This window comes from Ovis canadensis, chromosome 1 (genome assembly GCF_042477335.2).
Source record: "Ovis canadensis isolate MfBH-ARS-UI-01 breed Bighorn chromosome 1, ARS-UI_OviCan_v2, whole genome shotgun sequence".
Classification (NCBI taxonomy): Eukaryota; Metazoa; Chordata; class Mammalia; order Artiodactyla; family Bovidae; genus Ovis; species Ovis canadensis.
This window is the reverse complement of record NC_091245.1, coordinates 17,428,332-17,450,615: the sequence shown is the minus strand read 5'-3', so window position 1 is coordinate 17,450,615 and position 22,284 is coordinate 17,428,332. Positions and strand designations below refer to the sequence as shown.

General features: G+C 37.6%; 1 protein-coding gene across 4 annotated transcripts in view; it reads left to right on the top strand.

Annotated features, from left to right (window-relative positions):
• The window catches only part of FOXJ3 (forkhead box J3), a 149,400-nt gene that overhangs the window by 89,867 nt on the left and 37,249 nt on the right, over positions 1-22,284 (top strand). For 3 of the 4 annotated variants that reach the window (XM_069588265.1, XM_069588264.1, XM_069588271.1), the window contains exons 5-6: positions 8,898-8,981; positions 21,256-21,357. In XM_069588265.1, coding sequence (XP_069444366.1) covers positions 8,898-8,981; positions 21,256-21,357 — 186 coding nt within the window. The remainder of the gene's footprint in view (positions 1-8,897; positions 8,982-21,255; positions 21,358-22,284) is intronic. The other variant, XM_069588280.1, reaches the window with a different exon arrangement.

Here is a 22,284-nt window from a genome sequence, read left to right as displayed (position 1 = left end):
TCAATTGATGGTTGGAAAATGAAGTTTAAAAGAAAAGCAGTTCAATTTACAGTAGCATCCAAAATAGTGAAATACTTTAGGAATACATTTTAACAAAATATATGCAGCCTATTTATTGAAAATTGTAAAACACTCGAGAGAAATAAAGCAACACCAAAGTAAATGGAACAATATAGCATGTTTGTGGAACAAAGGACTTGTAGATGTCCGTCTTCCCCAAACTGGTTTATAGAGTTAATGCAATCCCAATAAAAATCATAGCAGCTTCTTTTTTAGAAATGGACAGACTGATTCTCTTAGTCATATGGAAATACAAAGGACCTAGAATTGGCAAAACAATTTTGGGGGGCAGAAGATTGTAGGACTATAGTGCTTGATTTCAAGACTTTCTATATAGCTATAGTAATCAAGACAAAATGGTATTAGCACAGGGGTAGATGTGTAGATCAATGGAACAGAGTAGAGTTCAGAAGTAGACTTACATGTATATCCAGCTGATTTTTGGTAGAGATGCCAGTGTAATTCACTGGGGAAAGGACATAGTCTTTTTCAAGAACTGTTTATATCTTGGTGGAAGAAAAATTTATATTGATCCTTAACCTCACACTTCCACAGAAAGTTAACAGTATATCTATCTCAGACAAAAGACTTGTTATTTAAAAAGTATAAAAAATTCTTAAAAATAATCAAAAATCTTATATAACCTAAATAAACCATATGGTCACATTTATGAATGACTGCTTTGCAAAGGATGATACCTGGATGCCAGTAGTCACATGCAGAGATGCCTGTCAACGTTATTCGTGATGGCAATGCACATAAAAATCACTGAGGGAAAACTGCACATCCCCTAGATGGTTGTAATTGGTAAGACTTAAATACCAAGTGTTGTCAAAGACATGGAGCAGTTCAACTCATATATTGCTAATAGTAGTAGAAAATAGTGTGACAATTTGAGTTCATGTGAAATTTTGGAAAATGCAAACCTATAATAATAGGAAGCAGATGAGTAGCTGTATGGGATGGAGGTGTGGGAACATAGGAAGAGGGATTGCTTGTTGAGCCACGTAGAGGAGCTTTTTAGGGTGATGAAAATGTTCTTTATTTTGGTATTGTGTGCATGTATATACATGTGTCAAAACTTCTTTAGCTGTATACTTAAAATAGGTGCACTTTATTTTTTAAAAAATATACTTCAGTAAACTTGATTTAAAAAATAAAACCAGGAAACTAAAAGTTCTTATTTTACTTGCTCTACTTAAACCTGTAGAAGTAGGCCCTGCTGTGGGAAGAAATTTGATAGAATGTGTGTTGATTGGCAATATTTAAGCAGTTTATTTTTTGTGAGAAATATTGTTTAATAAGGAAGAAAAAAGGTAGTTGCTTCTTAAAGGTAGCTGAAAGGGATTTTTGCGTGTGTAGGGTAAAATATAACAAAGGTTACCATTGTAGTTAAAGTGGCATTAAGTCCATTAATATTGTACCGTCACCATCATCCATCTCCAGAAGTTAATCATCTTCCCAAGCTGATCTCTGTACGTGTTCAACATAGTTCCATGTCTTCCCTCCCCCAACTCCTGGCAACCACCACCACTTTCTGTTTCTGTGACACGGACTTCTCTAGGTACCTCCTGTTTGTAGAATCACACAGTATTTTACTTTTTTTGACTGATTTATTTCACTTAGCATGTCTTCAAGGTTTACTTATAGCATGCATATGTCAGAATTTATTAAAGAGTGAATAATGTTCCTTTGCATGTATATACCTTATTTATGTGTATCCATTGACACTTGTGTTGCTTTCACGTTTTAACTATTGGGAATAGCTTGCTATGAACATGATGGTACAGATATCTGTTCAAGTCCCTGCTTTTGATTCTTTTGGGTATATATAGCACCTTGAAGTGAAATTGATTGATAATATGGTAATTTTGTTTAATTTTTTGAGCAGTTGCCAAACCATTTTCCACAGTAGGTGTACCACTTTACATTTCCACTAGCTGTGCACAAAGGTTCCAGTTTCTCCCCATCACCACCAACACATTATATTGTTTTTTGATGATAGGTATCCTAATGTGTGTCAGATGGTGTCATGCAGTTTTGATTTGCAAAGGGGAATTTTCAGTCCTTTAATTCAAACTGGTGATTTCATAGATGAAACTCAGATAATAGGTTAGCAAGAGCCACTGGGTAGAAGATTTTGCAACTTCTTTTGTGAATCATTTCAGTTGTTTTTGCATTGAGCATTCAGGATTTTTTGTTTGTTTTGGTTTTATAAAGCATAGACGATTTATAAGATTGTAGGTTGTGTTAGTTTCTGGTGCACAGTGAAGTGATTCAATTATGCATAAACTTTTTCATTATGGTTTATTACAGAATACTGAATATGGTTCCCTGTGTTATCCAGTAGAAGCTTGTTGCTTACCCCTTCTGTATATGTGCAAGGTTGCTTCAGTCGTGTTCCACTGTTTGCGACCCCAGGAACTGTAGCCCACCAGGCTCCTCTGTCTGTGGGCTTCTCCAGGCTAGATTATTGGAGTGGGTTGCCAAGCCCTCCTCTAGGAGATCTTCCTGACCCAGGGTTCAAACCCATGTCTCTTACATCTCCTGCATTGGTTGGCTGTTATCGCTAACCCACCTGGGAAGCCCCCATTCTCTATATGTCATAGCTTGCATCTACTAGTCCCAAATTTCCAGTCTAACTCTTCCTTTCCCCTTCGCCCCTTTGGCAACCACGAATTGGTTCTCTATGTCAGTGAGTCTGTTTCTGTTTTGTACATAAGTTCATTTGTGTCATATTTTAGATTCCACATATAATTGATATCATACGGTGTTTTTCTCTTTCTGACTTCATTTAGAATGATAATCTGTAGGTCCATCTCTGTAGCTGCAAATGGCATTATTTCACTCTTCTTTTGTGTGGCTGAGTAATATTCTGTTGTACATATACACCACATCTTCTTTATCCATTCATCTGTCAGTGGGCATTTAGGTTGTTTCCCTGTCTTGGCTATTGTGAATAGTGCTCCTATGAAATTTGGGGTGCATGTATCTTTTCAGACTTTTTCTGGATATATGGGCATTCAGGGTTTTGTCTTAAGTTTTGAAAAAGTAATTGAAGTTTCAGACCATGATTTTTTAAGTCATTATAACTGGGCTCAAACACATCTTTTTTAGTCAAAATAGGAACCATTAATCAGTACATTTTGCCAATGAGAAATAAGTTAGTTTATTCCTATAGTGTAAAAATCCATGTTTCGGAATTCAACGGAATTCTTGGAAAGCATTTTCTGCTTCCTTTTGGTTGTGAAAATGTTTTCCCTACAAAAAGTTGTTGAGCTACTTGAAGAAGTGGTAGTCAGTTGGCAAGAGGTTGGGTGAGTATGGTGGATGAAGCAAAACAAAACTTCGCAGCCCAGTTCAACTTTTGAAGTGTTGGGTGTGCAACATGCTTTTGGGCATTATCATGGAGAGGAATTGGGCCCATTCTGTTGACCGGTGCTGACTGCAGGTGTTGCAGTTTTTGGTGCATCTCATCAGTTTGCTGGGCATGCTTCTCAGATGTAATGGTTTTGCCAAGATTCAGAAGGCTGTAGTGGTCAGAGAGGCAGCAGACCACCAAACAGCGACCATGACGTTTTTTGGTACAAGTTTGGCTTTGGGAAATGCTTTGGAGCTTCTTCTTGGGTTGGTCATTGCTGGTTGTCAGATAAAATCCACTTTTTGTTGCATGTCACAATCCATTTGAGAAGTGGTTCATTGTTGTTTTGTAGAATAAGAAAAGATGACACTTCAAAACTGGTTTTTCTGATTTGCAGTCAGCTCATAGACACCCACTTACTGAACCTTTTCTCCTTACCAGTTTGCTTCAAATGTAGAATGGTCGACATTGAGTAGTTGTAAGAGGATCAGCTTCGATGATGGCTTGCAGTTCAGTTCAGTTGCTCAGTCGTGTCCGACTCTTTGCAGTCCCGTGAACTGCAGCACGCCAGGCCTCCCTGTCCATCACCAACTCCTGGAGTCCACCCAAACCCATGTCCATTGTGTCGGTGATGCCATCCAACCTTCTCATCCTCTGTCGTCCCCTTCTCCTCCTGCCCTCAATCTTTCCCAGCATCAGGGCTTTTATGTGCCAGCTCTTCACATTAGGTGGCCAAAGTATTGGCGTTTCAGCTTCAACATCAGTCCCTCCAATGAACACCCAGGACTGATCTCCTTTAGGCTGGACTGGTTGGATCTCCTTGCAGTCCCAGGGACTCTCAAGAGTCTTCTCCAACACCACAGTTCAAAACCATCAATTCTTTGGTGGTCAGCTTTCTTTATAGTCCAACTCTCACATCCATACATGACTACTGGAAAATCCACAGCCTTAACTAGACGGACCTTTGTTGCCAAAGTAATGTCTCTGCTTTTTAATATGCTGTCTAGGCTTGCAGTTGGTCATTGTCAACTCCAGTGGCCAGCCACTGTGCTCCTCCTCTTCAAGGCTCTTGTCTCCTTTGCAAGACTTCTTGAACCACCACTGCACTATATGTTAGCAGTTCTTGGGCCAACTGCATTGTTGATGTTGAGAGTTGTCTCTGCTGCTTTATGACCCATTTTGAACTTGGATAAAAAAATCACTTGAATTTGCTTTTTGTCTAGCATCATTTCTGTAGTCTAAAATAAATGTAAAATAAATAGCAAGTAATAAATCATTGGTAAAAAAAATATAAAGAGAAATGCACATTAAAATGATGTATAACATAACCACATTTGTTTTAGAATGTATTCCAATATCAAATGGCAAAGTTGATCAGTGCAAAACCACAATTACATTTGCACCAACCTGATAAATACATAGTGGATAGGGTTAGGCTTATGAACAAGTTGTTTTCTCTTTTGCTGATCTATTTGTGATAAATTACAGCCAGTCATATTTTGTGTGGAAGGACAGATACATATTTATTTTTGTAGTTTTATTAAAATGTTTAATAACAAATCAATGTAATGTTTGGACAGTAAGTGGTTTCTCAGATTAATACAAATATACATACTCATGCAAAACAAACTAAACACTGAAATTTATCATTTCCATGAACAGTGATTTAAACTGTTGTCCATTGAATTTGAGTATTTTTCTTTCTGCTTCACTTTCAACTTTAGTAACAGCTGGGTATAGAACTTTTTCTTGCTTTGCTTATTTTGAGAACTGCCAGCCTGAACCATCGGAGAAGGCAGTGGCACCCCACTCCAGTATTCTTGCCTGGAGAATCCCATAATGTGGATGGATAATGTGGATGGAGGAGCCTGGTAGGCTGCAGTCCACGGGGTCGCTAAGAGTCAGACATGACTGAGCGACTTCACTTTGACTTTTCACTTTCATGCATTGGAGAAGGAAATGGCAACCCACTCCAGTGTTCTTGCCTGGAGAATCCCAGGGACGGGGGAGCCTGGTGGGCTGCCGTCTATGGGGTTGCACAGAGTCAGACACGACTGAAGTGACTTAGCAGCAGCAGCAGCAGGAGCAGCCTGAACCATAGTTATGAAATTGTTGTTTTAATTTTTAGTGCTTAACTTCTGTATTTTACATTTTACATGGTTCTTGGCAAGTTTACGTCAGGTCTGGTAGGCTCATTAGCTGAAATGCAGTGACCACTTAGAAAAGATAATGTGGAAGAATGCCACAGTATGGCTGTGGAGCAGTGCCACAGTATGGCTGTATGTGAAGTGAGATACACTGCCTAGATTAGGGCCTGGGGAAGCCTGATGTTATACCCTGTACTTGGCACAGTTTGTGCATTATCTTCTCTTTACCCCCATTCTAACCCATGCTTATTGAGTATTTGCTCTGTGTCTGATGTGGTATCTGGCACTGTTGATATAGAAATGAGTTTCTATACTTTAAGGAATTTTTAGCCTAAAAAGGATGTGCTGTATGTACATATGTGTGTGTGCTCTAAGTCACTTCAGTTGTATGTGACTCTGCAACCCTAGGAACTGGAGCCTGCCAAACTCCTTTGTCCATGGGATTCTTCAGGCAGCAATACTGGAGTGGGTTGCCATGCCCTCCTCCAGGGGATCTTCCCAACCCAGGGATCGAACCTGAGTCTCTTATGTCTCCTGAATTGGTAGGTAGTTCTTTACCACTGGTGCCACTTGGGAAGCCCCATAAATACTATAGAGAGATCTTGTAGAGAGAGAGATGAATTCTTGAGTATTGTAAAAGGATCAGAGAAGGATTCCTTTAGATAACATCTGAGCTAACATTTGAAGGTGGAATATGAGTTTGTCAGTGGTAAGGTAGCTGTTCTAGGCAAGGAGATCAGCATGTAGGACAGGTACAGATGCATGAAAGAACATGGTGTATTTAAGAAGGTATATGCAGATAATTCATGTGGGACACCACAATTGATAGATGAAAGCTGCACTTCCCCTCATTGTCAAATTCCAGTTTCAGTTCAGTCGCTCAGTATCTGACTCTTTGCGACCCCATGAACTGCAACACGCCAGGCCTCCCTGTCCATCACCAAATCCTGGAGCCCACCCAAACCCATGTCCATTGAGTCAGTGATGCCATCCAACCATCTCATCCTCTGTTGTCCCCTTCTCCTCCCACCCTCAGTCTTTTCCAGCATCAAGGTCTTTTCAAATGAGTCAGCTCTTCGCATCAGGTGGCCAGAGTATTGGAATTTCAGCTTCAGCGTCAGTCCTTCCAATGAACACCCAGGACTGATCTCCTTTAGGATGGACTGGTTCTATCTCCTTGCAGTCCAAGGGACTCTCAAAAGTCTTCTCCACACCACAGATCAAAAGTATCAATTCTTCGGCACTCAGCTTTCTTTATAGTCCAACTCTCATATCCATACGTGACTACTGGAAAAACCATAGCCTTGACTAGATGGACTTTTGTTGACAAAGTAATGTCTCTGCTTTTGAATATTCTGTCTAGGTTGGTCATAACTTTCCTTCCAAGGAGTAAGCGTCTTTTAATTTCCTGGCTGCAATCACCATCTGCAGTGATTTTGGAGCCCAGAAAAATAGTCAGCCACTGTTTCCCCATCTATTTGCCATGAAGTGATGGGACCAGATGCTGTGATCTTAGTTTTCTGAATGTTGAGCTTTAAGCCAACTTTTTCACTCTCCTCTTTCACTTTCATCAAGAGGCTCTTTAGTTCTTCACTTTTTGCTGTAAGGGTGATGTCATCTGCATATCTGAGGTTATTGATATTTCTCCTGGCAATCTTGATTCCAGCTTGTGCTTCTTCCAGTCCAGCATTTCTCATGATGTACTCTGCATATAAGTTAAATAAGCAGGATGACAATATACAACCTTGACATATTCCTTTTCCAGTTTGGAACCAGTCTGTTGTTCCATGTCCAGTTCTAACTGTTGCTTCCTGACCTGCATACAGATTTCTCAAGAGGCAGGTCAGGTGCTCTGGTATTCCCATCTCTTTCAGAATTCTCCACAGTTTATTGTGATCCACACAGTCAAAGGCTTTGGCGTAGTCAATAAAGCAGAAATAGATGTTCTAGAACTCTCTTGCTTTCTCGATGATCCTTCGGATGTTGGCAATTTGATCTCTGGTTCCTCTGCCTTTGCTAAAACCAGCTTGAACATCTGGAAGTTCACAGTTCACGTATTGCTGAAGCTGGCTTGGAGAATTTTGAGCATTACTTTACTAGCCTGTGAGATGAGTGCAGTTGTGTGGTAGTTTGAGTATTCTTTGGCATTGCCTTTCTTTGGGATTGGAATGTTGTCATTCGATTATCATTGTCAAACATTGCCTGGAAAAGCAACCTGGGAAGACTAATTAAATAATAGAGGCCAAGATTAAACTTGATTCTAGTCCTGGCTCTCAAATTCTTGGTTGAACAGACTTTTCTTTTTCTGAGCTTGGATCTCCTTGTTCGTATATGTGGAAACTATATAATATTTGCTTTTCAAGATACTTATCGAGGAAGTCAAAATTTGAGGGGCTGGAATACAGTAGGTCATCAACATGTATTTTTGAAAGAGTGGTTTGAGAACTTGTATCAAAAAGTAAGAGAGAATGCATAGTTAAAATTAGAATAAACAATAAAAGATACACGTATAGACCATTGCTTCCCAGGGTACACTTATTGTATAAAATGTGATCAAGAAAGTTGTTTTAGGAAATGTTTCCCTTACTTGTTTAGTTTTCCTGAGGTCCCAGGTTGCAGAAACTACACATAAGATTCTGGCGACTTCCCTGGTGGTCCAGTGGTTGAGAATCCTCCTTCCAGTGCATGGGACGTGGGTTGGATCCCTTGTCAGGAACTAAGATCGCACATGCCATGGGGCAGCTAAGCCTGTACACCACAACTAGAGAGGCCTTGTGCTGCAGCGGAGCCTCTGCGCTGCAATGAAAAGATAGTGACGCAGCCAAATAAATAAATAAACACTTTAAAAAATTCTATAGGCATTGCAAGTTATTACTGCAGGGAAAAGCAAGGAAGCTGGAAGGGAAAAGACCATAAAATAGCAAATTAAAAAGTAAAATTAAGGGGGAAAATTAAAAGAAACATTCTCTTACCCTTGAATGTCATGTGCTGTGGTAATGATCCCATATGTTCAAATAAGATTTAGTATATGTACATTTTAAATGTCTTTGGATGGTCATTTTCCTGTTTTATTTGGCTGTGACATATTTCTTTGACTTGGCTTCTTCAAATTGTGATCTTTTTAATCTTTAATGATTAGTTATAAATGGACTTCTTTTCTTATGTAAACGTTTACTTTTCCCAGTTGAAAATTACTGTTTCCTATCATTCTACTCTCCATTGTTGTATCTGCCGAATGTTTTCTTTTGAAGCACAGGATTGTGAAAGTCCATTTTTAATGTTACAGAATTGCTGTAATATACTGTTAATGTTTGTTTCTTTACCTTTAGGGGTCCTATTGGGCAATAGACACCAATCCGAAGGAAGACTCGCTGCCTACTCGGCCAAAGAAGAGAGCACGATCTGTAGAACGGGTAAAAAGCTCTTTATCACTAGTTTAGTGTGATGGGGTTATTATTTTGGAAATATAGATCTTAAAAATTCATTTCTGTATAATACTGTAATTTCCAGTATTACATTAAGTATAATTGTAATGAAGGTAATATTTTACTTGGGTGACATTTTCTGTTTTTTCAAAACACTTTAAGACTTATTTGATCCTGACAGCTCTTGAGTGAGGTGGGCAGTTTAGCATCAGGTAAAAGGGTTTTTGTTTGTTTATTTGTTTTGTAATTAGGGCACAGCTATCTATCTGAAGGTTAAATCCAGGGCTCTTAATTTGCTACTCTTCCGTCTCTGCATCATTGAGGACTGGTTTTATGTAACAAAACCATTCCCTTTCACTGCAGATAATCAGTCTGATTATATTGAATTTTCCTGATTATCCTCAAAATACCTTTTCCTGATTCCAACTATGTAATAATTATTTTGTACACAAATCTGTAAGGACCTCAAGCTGGGCTTAAATTGGGATTGGATGAGCCATGAGGTAGGGCAGCAATGGGATTTAGTCAGGCATATTTATGGTGCCAGCAGAGGGAATTCAAGTACTCCAGTTACTAAGCTTTGCAAAATTAAAAGTGAACTCTCAGGTCAGAACCCTTTTTGGTTTTTTATAAACCAAAATTTAAAAAGGTTTATATTGATGGTATAGTCTTCTGGTAAGTAGACGATGAGCTCTGTATGTAATGGTTTGAGAGGGAATGACCTTCAGTCATTGCTGTCCAGCTTTAAAAAAAAAAAAAAAGCGACTTTTTTTTTTGTATCCTTTTAAAAATTTGTATTCTATTTTTAAGTTTATTTTTTGTTAGAGGATAATATGGACTTTAATTATGTGAAAATGTAGAGAACACAGTGTTTAGCATCTATTGCCAGAATTTGAAGGAAGGGGAGAAGAGTCCATGTCATTTAACCCAGAGCATTAGCACCGATGATTTTATTTTGAGGCTGAAGAATTGTGTTCTCTACCATTTGCTCTCTCCTTCTGAATTTCCTGGAACTTGAATATTTTTGGAAATTTGAATTGGTAGTTGGGTTGACAGCTGGGCATTCTGTTTGGATATGAAGCCTGGCTTTTATTCTGTTACCTTGTTTCATAATTCTTAGAGCAATAGTTCTTTATTTCTAAGAGCACTTTTTTTTTTTTCTGAAGACCAACCATATTGTCAGTTTTATAATGGAAGTCTATGAAAATATAGTATTCTGATTACAGAATTATATTTTATATACTAAGTATATGTTTTTGCATGTGTATTTGAACATGTATTTTCTACATTTATTTTCTGTTTATATTTTTATCTTTTAAATTTAAAGCATTTAAAAGATCCAACAATTTGCCTTTGTAATATAGTTCCATAAAATATCCAGTACCAGAGCCTTTCAGTTAGTATAGTATGCTGCTGTTAAGTCACTTCAGTTGTGTCTGACTCTGTGCGACCCCATAAACGGCAGCCCACCAGGCTCCCCCGTCCCTGGGATTCTTCAGGCAAGAACACTGGAGTGGGCTGCCATTTCCTTCTCCAATGCATGAAAGTGAAAAGTGAAAATGAAGTCGCTTAGTTGTGTCTGACCCTCAGTGAACCCATGGACTCCAGCCTTCCAGGCTCCTCCGTCCATGGGATTTTCCAGGCAAGAGTACTGGAGTGGGGTGCCATTGCCTTCTCCGTAGTATAGTATACTGATACTTATTTTTGCCTGAGCTATGTGTTGGTTGCTACTGTAGGTGAGGAGCCTAAAGAAAGAGAACAACTGTAAGCAGAGTATGTCTAATCAGGGAGACAGATGTTGTTTAATACAGAGTACAAGCTCTCACAAATACTCTGAAAGGTAATATTTTTACAAAACATAATTTTGTGCCCTGATAAACTGTTGTGTCTGTACTTTTTTATTTAGAGGGTTTTGGGGGAGCAGGTAGTATTTTTATTAGGACACAGTTTGTATTTAAGTAGTTATTGGGTTTTATCTAAGGGAGTACCTAAGATAGTCAAATAGTGAGTATGATTGTTAAACATTTAGAACTTTTTGTCAAAAACTAAATATGACCTATAGGTTGAAACTTGAAAGAGTTTTAAAATGTAGATGGTAAATATGTTGACATCCCTGAAAGCTTATTAAACTTCTGAAATGTTATTTCTTTGTCCATGTGTAAACATCAGAGTTCTATGTGAAATATTAATATATGTCACACATTTTTGAAGAAAGAAGAGCTTTTAATGTAAGAGAAGCAGTTTTTAAAAATGCACGTAACAGTATCTTCATGTCTTAACAATCAGGCTTTACTTTTCCTTTATCTCCAGCCTAGTATTCTTAACACAATTGTCTGGACTGTCTTCCTGTTCCCTCCATTTACTTGAATAAACCTCTGTTCTCTTTTGTCCATTGTGGTATTACTTTTTTCTTTTCTTAATCCTTGTTATCAATAAGTGCCTTTCATTTTCCTTTCTCTGTTTTCTTTCATCATCTTACCATGTTTTCTTTATTTATCATGAAGTAGACATGAATACCTAAAAAGGATTATTAATAAAGTTTAGCATGGTGAAGATGAATGGGCTCCATGACTAGGATTCCTGTGTTTTCCTTCTGGCCTTACCATTTACATCTTTTGTGACTTTTGGCAAATTGTTAGAATTTTTGAGCTTCAGAATCCTCAACTGTAAAGGAAAAGGATAGAAGTCTTAACAGCTGCCATGGACTAAGTGTGTTCCCCTAAATTCATATGTTCAAACCCTAATCCCAGTGTGATGGTATTTGGAGGTGAGGCCTTTGGTAGGTAATTGGATCAGGACTGTGAAGCCCTCATGAATGGGATCAGCATCGTAATAAGAATAGGCCAGAGAGCTGGCTAGCTCTTTTCTGCCATGTGAGAATACCAATGAGGATACCTGCAAAAGAGCTCTCACGAGAACCTCACCATGCTGGTACCATGATCTTGGACTTCCAGCCTCCAGAACTATGAGAAATAAATTTCTGTTTTGATAAGCCACCAGTTTATAGTATTTTGTTATAGCAACCTGAACTAAGATAACAGCATAATAAAAATATAATTGAGTTTATGTGTAGAAGTTAAGAATTTTATGTATATTAAATTATTAATTTTTATAGTAAATCCAAATAATGAAAGTGATAGACACAGATATTAAGTTGTCCAAGGGTACAAAGGACAGTAGTAAGTACCAAGGGCAGAATTATGAACTCAGTCTGCCTTAAGAGTTTCTGCTGTTTACAGTTGCACTATATTGCCGCTGTGCTGAAGATCACAGCACTCGATCAGATTTCTTTTCATCTATACATATCTTTGGAGAAGGCAATGGCAACCCACTCCAGTGTTCCTGCCTGGAGAATCCCAGGGACGGGGGAGCCTGGTGGGCTGCCGTCTATGGGGTCGCGCAGAGTAGGACACGACTGAAGTGACTTAGTAGTAGTATACATATCTTATTATGAGATAATGGGCTTTATTTATTTTTGGATCTGAATACTAATTTTTTTCTTTAATGCTATTTAATAGTATTTTTAAGTAAGTTGATATACAACATTATATTAGTTTCAGGTATATAACATAGTGATCCAATATTTTTATAGATTATACTCCATTTAAAGTTATAAAATAATGGCTATATTGCCCTGTGCTATACAGTATATCCTTGTTGCTTATTTATTTTATACATGGTAGTTTCTATCTCTTAATCCCATACCCTTACCCTGCCCCTGCCTTCTTCATTCATCTCAATGATAACACTCGTTTGTTCTCTATATCTAAGAGTCTGTTTCTCTTTTGTAATTTATTTTTGTTTGTTTTTGAGATTCAGCATATAAGTGATGACATAGAATGTTTATCTTTGTCTTTGACTTATTTCACTAAGCATAATATCCTCTGAGTTCATCCATATTGCTGCAAATGGCAGAATTTCATTCTTTTTTATGACTAATATTCCTTCATACACACACACATTTATATATATATATATCTCATTTCTTTATCCAGTCACCTGTTGAGGGACACTTAAGTTGCTTTCATATTTTGACTGTTGTAAATAATGCTGCTATGAACGTTGGGGTGCATGTATCTTTTCAAATTAGCATTTTCATTTTCTTCAGGTATATACCCAGGAGTAGAATTGCTGGATCATATGGTAGTTCTTTTTTATTTTTTGAGGAACTTTCATATTATTTTCTATAGTGGTGTACCGATTTACAATCTCACCAGCAGTATACTAGGGTTCCTTTTTCACCATATCCTTGCCAGCATTTGTTTGTAGACTTTTTGGTGATAGCTGTATTTACAGGTACGCAGTGATACTGTGATTTTGATTTATGTTACTCTGATGATTGATTACTTGTTAAGCATTGTTTCATGTGCCTGTTGTTCATCTGTTTATCTTTTCTGGAAGAGTGTCAGTTTAGATCTTTTGCACATTCTTTTAATTGGGTTGTTTGTTTTTTTGATGTTGAGTTGTTTGAGCTTGTTTATATATTTGGGGTAGTAACTCCTTATTGGTCACATTATTTGCAAATGTTTCTCATATTTAGTAGGTTGTCTTTTTGTTTTGTTGATAGGTCTTGTTTGTTTACTTTTGCTTTTGTTTTTGCCTTAGGAAACAGACCCAAAATAATAATGCTATGATTTATGTCAATGAATGTTCTACATATAGTCTTTCGTAGGAGATTTATGTTTTTGGTCTTACATTTAGTCTTTAATCCATTTTGAGTTTTATTCTGTAATAGATTTTAAGTTTGTATGTGATGTAAGAAATGTTCTAATTTCTTTTTACATGTAGCTGTCCAGTTTTCCCAGTTTTTCATGTATTGAAGAGACTCTTCTATTGTACAGCATATTCTTGCCTCCTTTATCATAGATTGATTGGCCATAGGAGTGTAGGTTTATTTCTGGACTCTGTCTGTTCCATTGATCTGTGTATCTGTTTTTGTGCCAGTGCCAAGCCATTCTCATGACTGTAGCTTTGTAGTATAGTTTGAAGCCAGGGAGTGTGATTTCCCAGCTTTGTTTTATTTCCCCCCCTCAAGATTGCTTTGGCAAGTTAGGATCTTTTGTGGTTCTGTATAAATTTTAAGATTAGTTATACTTCTGTGAAAAATGTCATAGGTATTTTGATAAGAATTGCATTAGGGCTGTAGATTGCTTTGGGTAGTATGGTTATTTTAACAATATTAGTTCTTCCAGTCCAAATACCTGGGATATCTTTGCCTTTCTTTGTATATATCCTTAGTTTCCTTCATCAGCATTTCATAATTTTCACAGTATATGTATTTCACTCTCTTATTTAAGTATATTCCTATGGGGTCGCATAGAGTTGGACACGACTGAAGCAACTTAGCAGCAGCAGCAGGTGTTTTTACTGTTTTTGATGCAATTTTAAATGGCGTTTTCTTGCTTTTTCTTTCTGATAGTTCATTATTGGTGTAAAATAAGCAACAGATGTCTATATATTAATATCATATCTTACAGCTTTACTGAATTCATTTCCTAGTTGATAGGTTTTTTTTTTTTTGCTACAGACTTTAGGGTTTCTATATATAGTATGATGATATCTGCAAATAGTGACAGCTTTACTTATAACCTTCCAATTTTTTCCTGTCTGATTGCTGTGGTTAAGACTTCCAGTACTATATTATATAGAAATAGCAAAAGTGGGGATTCTTAGCTTATTCCTGATTTTAAAGGAAAGGTTTTCAGCTTTTCACTATTGAGTATTGGCTGTTAGTTTGTTGTGCATGGCCTCTATTATGCTGATATATTCTTTCTATACTAACTCTGATGAGAGATTATCATAAGTGAATGTTTAGCTTTGTCACATGCTTTTTTTGTGTGTCTTTATATTTTGTTGAATTTGGCTTGCCAATATTTTGTTGAGTATTTTTGCATCTGTATTCATCAGAGATACTGGCTTGTCATCTTCTTTTTTTGTAGTGTCTTTGCCCGGTTTTAGTTAACCAGATCTCATTTTAAGAGAACCCACCACATTTAATCTATATCTATATATGCATACACATATATATATAATTCTCATAAATACTATTACAAATGACAACAAATTACTGTGTAATTAAAGCAACATGTTAGAGCAAGCAGTGGTAACTAAAGTGACTCGAAGTAGAAAATGCTTCTGTGGGAAAGCCTATAGGAAGAGGAGTAAAACTTAGAAATTTGATGCAGAAGTATAACTTTTTTGCATAGAAAATAGTGAAAGATCAGGGACTAACCTGGTTGGTTCAGTGGTTAAAACCCTGCACTTCCACTTAAGGGCCACAGGTTTGATCCCTGGTTGGGAAACTAAGATCCTGAATTGTTCAGACAGTGTGGTTTTGTTGCTTGAAGTGAACTCTTACCACTTGCCTTTCTTCTCTGAGACTGAGTCTGAATGAGGGAGGCTTTAGTTAAAGGTATATATGGGCAGAGGAAGGAATGCAGTCTACATACTCTCAGAACTCGTAGAACTGAAAAACATTTCAATCAGACAAACATATACTGAGTGTACATTGTGTGGGAGGAACTACGTGTTGCCTCCATGAGATACATTAAAATAAAATTTCTTGAGAAATGCTACTCATTTTTGTAGGCTAGAAAGTGTTTCATAAGGGATTATTTTGATCATTGGGTAAGATTTACTTTTTGTTTTTTAACAGTATTGTTGGAGATAGTTTGTGTACAGCTAATTGAATGTTCAAAATTTACAGTTTGAGGATTTTTGTCATGTGAAGTTATTACTAGTTGACAGTATGAACATTTCTATCACACCCAAAAGTTTGCTCATTTCCTTCTGTAACTTGTGCCTCCCGCCACTCTTATCCCAGACAACCCAATGTGGGGAGAATTGACATCTTAACAGTATTATTTCAAGCCATGAAAGTGTGATATCTTTCTATTCATTACATTGTTAATTTCTCTCAGGAATGTTTAGTTTTCAGTGTAGAGGACTTGGATGTTTCCAGTTCAGTTTAATCATGAATGTTTTGGATTTGGATGCTCTATGTTTTAAAGTTCAGTTTTTTGCTGCTAGTAATAAAAATATAATTAATTTTTGTATATTAAACTTGTATCCTGCAATCTTGTTAATTCTAGTATTTTTTAAAGATGCCTTGGGATTTCTATAATTATGTTATCTGCAAGTAGACACTTTTCCTGTGTCTTTCCTTCCTCCTCCTCTGTCTCTTCGTAGAACCTTACTGCAGTGATGAGAATCTCTCATTTCAAGTCCTTACTTGAAGTGAGAAAGTGGGCATCCAGCCTTATTTCCATTCTTAGGAGGAAAGTATCCAGTCTTTCACCCCTAAATATGACATAAGCTGTAGGGGTTTTGTAGATGCTGTTTGTCAGACTGAGGAAGTTCTCTAGTAAGCCCAGTTTATTGAGTGTTTATCATGAATGGGTGTAAATTTTTTTAACTGCTCTTTTTGTTCGTATTGAAGTGATTATATGACTTTTCTTTTATTCTGTTTGAGTGTTGAATTACATTGATTGCATTTGAAATGTTGAATCTTGTATTCCTTAGATGAACCCTTACTGAGTCATGATATTCAGTTCAGTTCAGTTCAGTCGCTCAGTCGTGTCCGACTCTTTGCGACCCCGTGAATCGCAGCACGCCAGGCCTCCCTGTCCATCACCAACTCCCGGAGTTCACTCAGACTCACGTCCATCGAGTCAGTGATGCCATCCAGCCATCTGATCCTCGGTCGTCCCCTTCTTCTCCTGCCCCCAATCCCTCCCAGCACCAAAGTCTTTTCCAATGAGTCAACTCTTTGCATGAGGTGGCCAAAGTACTGGAGTTTTAGCTTTAGCATCATTCCTTCCAAAGAAATCCCAGGGTTGATCTTCAGAATGGACTGGTTGGATCTCCTTGCAGTCCAAGGGACTCTCAAGAGTCTTCTCCAACACCACTGTTCAAAAGCATCAATTATCATCCTATTAATGTATCGTTGGATTCCTTTTGCAAGTATCTGAAGGATTTTCGCATCTGTGTTCATGAGGGATGTGGACACAACAAAAATGAAGTAGTCAGAACATTAAAAGATTATGTTCATGAAAAGACCTCTCAAGTTAATGAATTTAGCACTTTTCTATGTATGGGAAGATGCAAGAGTCTGGGCTCATTGAAATCATTCCTTTGATAGATTATGCACCTTCACTATCTAGGGTCCATATCCTGTTTTTCTGCATCCTGAATCCCCTCAGGGTGGCTGCAGTGGCTGATGGCTTGATGGCCTTATCATCTTTTGTTTACTTATTTGACAGATGACATTTTTTCATCTGTAGTAATATTGGCTAGGTTTTGATATTAGGGTTATGCGAGCCTCATAAAACTGATAGGGGTGTATTCCTTCTATTTTCTGAAAAATTTCTTGATTGGTAAATTGATATATTTTCCTTGAATATTTGAGAAAATTCATCAGTGAATTCATCTTGACCTGAAGCTGAAGATGTTTTTTATGTGTGTGAAGGCTCAGCCTGTAAACAATCTGCCTGCAATACGGGAGACCTGGGTTCGATCCCTGGGTTGGGAAGATATCCTGGAGAAGGGAAAAGCTACCCACTTCAGTATTCTGGCCTGGAGAATTCCATGGACTGTATAGTCCATGGGGTGGCAACGAGTTGGACATAACTGAGCAAATTTCCTTCAGTTTCACTTTTGATAGTTACTTTGTTATGGGACTGTTCACATTTTCTCTTTTTATTCCAGTTTTGGTAAATTATGTTCTTAAAGGAATTTTGTCCCTTGTATCTAAGTAGTTATAATTGTTAGTGTAAAGTGGATCATAATATTCTCTTAACTTTAATATATAGAGAGTCTGTAGTAATAACTCTTCATTCTTGGTATTGATGATTTGTTTTCTCTTTTTTCTTCATTGGTATAGCTAAAGGTTTGTCAACTTTGTGAGTCTTTTCAAAGAATCGGGTTTTGTCTTAAAAATATTTTTTTTTCTGTTGGTTTTCTGTTTTTATTTCTATTTTTATCTTTATCATTTACTTCTTTTTTATTTCTTTCTCAGTTCAGTTCAGTTCAATCGCTCAGTCCTATCAGACTCTTTGTGACCCCATGGACTGCAGCACACCAAGCTTCCCTGTCCATCACCAATTCCTGGAGCTTACTCAAACTCAGGTCGATCGAATCGGTGATGCCATCCAAACATCTCATTCTCTGTTGTCCCCTTATTCTCCCGCCTTCAAGCTCTCCCAGCATCAGGATCTTTTCAAATAAATCAGCTCTTCGCATCAGGTGGCCAAAGTATTGGAGCTTCAGCTTTAGCATCAGTCCTTCCAATGAAAATTCAGAACTGATTTCCTTTAGGATGGGCTGGTTGGATCTCCTTGCAGTCCAAGGGACTCTCAAGAATCTTCTCCAACACCACAGTTCAAAAGACCAATTCTTTGGCACTCAGCTTCCTTTATAGTCCATGACTATATGGAAAAACTACATGACTACATGACTACTGGAAAAACCATAGCTTTGACTAGATGGACCTTTGTTGACAAAGTAATGTCTTGACTTTTTAATATGCTACCTAGGTTGGTCATAGCTTTTCTTGCAAGGAGTAAGCATCTTTTAATTTCATGGCTGCAATCACCATCTGCAGTGATTTTGGAGCCAGAAAAAGATAAGTCTCACTGTTTCCACTGATTCCCCATCTATTTGCCATGAAGTGATGGGACTAGATGCCATGATCTTCATTTTCTGAATGTTGAGTTTTTAGCCAGCTTTTTCACTCTTCTCTTTCACTTTCATCAAGAGACTCTTTAGTTCCTGTTCACTTTCTGCCATAAGGCTGTTGTTGTCTGCATATCTGAGGTTATTGATATTTCTCCCACAATCTTGATTCCAGCTTGTACTTCATCCAGCCTGGCATTTCTCATGAAGTAGCCTGCATATAAGCAGGGTGACAGTATACAGCCTTGACGAACTCCTTTCTCAATTTGGAACCAGTCTGTTGTTCCATGTATAGTTCTGTTACTTCTTGAGCTGCATATAGGAGTCAGGTTAGGTGGTCTGGTATTCCCATCCCTTTAAGAATTTTCCACAGTTTGTTGTGATCCACACGGTCAAAGCCTTCGGCATACATAGAAATAGATGTTTTTCTGGAACTTTCTTGCTTTTTTGATGCTCCACCGATGTTGGCAATTTGATCTCTGGTTCCTCTGCCTTTTCTGAATCCAGCTGGAACATCTGAAAGTTCATGGTTCATGTACGTTGAAGCCTGGCTGGAGAATTTTGAGCATTACTTCACTAGCGTGTGAGATGAGTGCAACTGTGCGGTAGTTTGAACATTCGTTGGCATTGCCTTTGGGATTGAAGTGAAAACTGACCTTTTCCAGTCCTGTGGCCACTGCTGAGTTTTCCAAATGTGCTGGCATATTGAGTGCAGCACTTTCACAGCATCATCTTTTAGGATTTGAAATAGCTCAACTGGAATTCCATCACTTCCATTAGCTTTGTTCATAGCAGTGCTTTCTAAGGCTCACTTGACTTCATGTTCCAGGATGTCTGGCTCTAGGTGAGTGATCACACCATTGTGGTTATCTGGATCCTGAAGATCTTTTTTGTATAGTTCTTCTGTGTATTCTTGCCATCTCTTAATATCTTCTGCTTCTGTTAGGTCCATACTGTTTCTGTCCTTTATTGAGCCCATCTTTGCATATGTTCCCTTGCTGTCTCTAATTTTCTTGAAGAGATCTCTAGTCTTTCCCATTCTGTTATTTTCCTCTATTTCTTTGCATTGATTGCTGAGGAAGGCTTTCTTATCTCTCCTTTCTATTCTTTGGAACTCTGCATTCAAATGGGTATATATTTCCTTTTCTCCTTTACCTTTAGCTTTTTTTCTTTTCTCAGATGTTTGTAAGGTCTCCTCAAGACAATCATTTTACCTTTTTGCATTTCTTTTTCTTGGGGATGGTCTCGATCCCTGTCTCCTGTATAGTATCACGAACCTCCATCCATAGTTCTTCAGGCACTCTCGTCTGTCAGATCTAATCCCTTGAATCTGTTTGTCACTTCCACTGTATAATTGTAAGGGATTTGATTTAGGTCATAACCTGAATGCTTTTTGGTTTTTCCTACTTTCTTCAATTTTAGTCTGAATTTGGCAATAAGAAGTTCATGATCTAAGCCACAGTCAGCTCCCAGTCTTGTTTTTGCTGTGTATACCTTCTTCATCTTTGACTGCAAAGAGTATAATCAGTCTGATTTCAGTATTGACCATCTGGTGATGTCCATGTGTAGCGTCTTCTCTTGTGTTGTTGAAAGAGGGTATTTGCTATTACCCATGCATTCTCTTGGCAAAACTCTGTTAGCCTTTCCTCTGCTTCAGTTTGTACTCCAAGGCTAAATTTGCCTGTTACTCCAGGTATCTCTTGACTTCCTACTTTTGCATTCCAGTCCCCAGTGATGAAAAGGACATCTTTTTTTGGTGTTAGTTCTAGAAGGTCTTGTAGGTCTTCATAGAACCATTTAACTCAGCTTCTTCGGTGTTTAGTGGTTGAGGCATCAACCTGTATTACTGTGATATTGAATGTTTGCCTTGGAAATGAACAGAGATCATTCTGTCTTTTTTGAGATTGTTTTTGAGGGTATTAACTTCAGCTTTCTAATTATACAGGATCACTACCACCACATCTGTGTCCCAGGGTTGCAGCGAGAGGGAAAGAGAATGGGGGACAAGCAAATTCTTTTCAAAGATGTGACCCAAAAGTTGCACACATCACTCTTGCTTAAATCCCATTTAATCCCACTTTAATCTCACTGCAAATAGTTGTAAATGAGGCTGGAAAAGGTGATCTTTAGCTGGGCACTGATGAATTAATGACTACAGAGATCCATTACTAAAAGGTAGAAGAGGGAGAGATTGGCATTAGTGGAATATTAGTGGTATCAGCTACAGAAGTTTGTCTCTAATATTTGTAAACTCACTCCATAGCCCATGGTGATTATCAGGTCAGTGGGTGTGTGCTGCATCACTTCATTTGTGTCTGACTTTTTGCAACCCTATGAACGATAGCCCACCAGGCTCCTCTGTCCATGGGATTCTCCAGGCAAGAATACTGGATTGGGTTGCCATTTCCTTCTCCATATCAGGTTAGTAGTAGCCTATTAAAATATAGTAGAAGATAATTCAGCAAGGAGTTTATTTTCAGAAACAAAATACAAAACTGGATGTTGGAGAATTTTGTGAAATAACTTCAAATTGTGTTAAATTTGGTGGTTTTATGAGCTAATAATTATTTATTTTGTTCTTGTATTTTAGGCCTCAACTCCATATAGCATAGATTCAGATTCTTTGGGAATGGAGTGTATTATTTCGGGAAGTGCCTCTCCAACTCTGGCAATCAACACTGTGACTAACAAAGTAATTCTTTTTTTTTTGAACACTTTTGAAATGTCATTGAGTAATACATTTTATTTGCTTTTATAGTAACAACAGGTTTTTTATGGTTGAGGTTCAAGAAGATACCAGTTTGACCAAACCATACATGGCAGTTTGAAAGCTGAATCCTCAATGCTTTTTAGCTTTACATAAGTTAAAAGTAAATAAATAATTCTCTGGAAAATTGAAAGATACTTATTGGGAAGCTCTATAGTAAATCTAAATTCTTGACATTTCCGGTCCCAAAAACTTTTTGAGTACAGCATTTTATTGAATCAGTTTGTTTCAAAATCACTGGTTACCCCTCTAAATATGTGATTTAAAAAAAGATTGACAAAATCCCAGGGCATCAGCTGAATCCAATAAGGTAAATAATTCAGGCAAACTTCTAGAGTTGATTTGAATGTTGGTCAACATCTTTCATGATATTCAAGTCTAGGTACATACCCAGAAATAATATGAGGTAGTCTACTGCAATTTTTTATTTTTTACACAAGGGTCAAAACTTTGTGCCAGCTCTTTTTGTATCAAGAGATATTTGAAATGAAGGTAATTTCTTAACCTCATATCTTAAAACCCTATAAAGGCTGTGGGAGGTTCATGAAGTAACTCAGTTCTGTTCATTTGTTTCCTCCTTACTGGACCATGATGGGCACCTTGAGGACATATATTTCCCACACTTGTACTCATAATCTGTCATCTTGCTTTTACCCTCTCTTATTTCCCTTGTTTTCACTTGCTCTTTGTTTTTTGTCTCTCATTCTGTACTCTCTTATGCACCTACGTAAACACAAACATATGCACATACCAATTGCTATATGTAGTAGCTTTCTATTTGTTAAAGTTAATGGATTAACAGAGGACAGGTTATAATCAGAGTCAGATTTCTAATTTAGATAGGAAACTGGC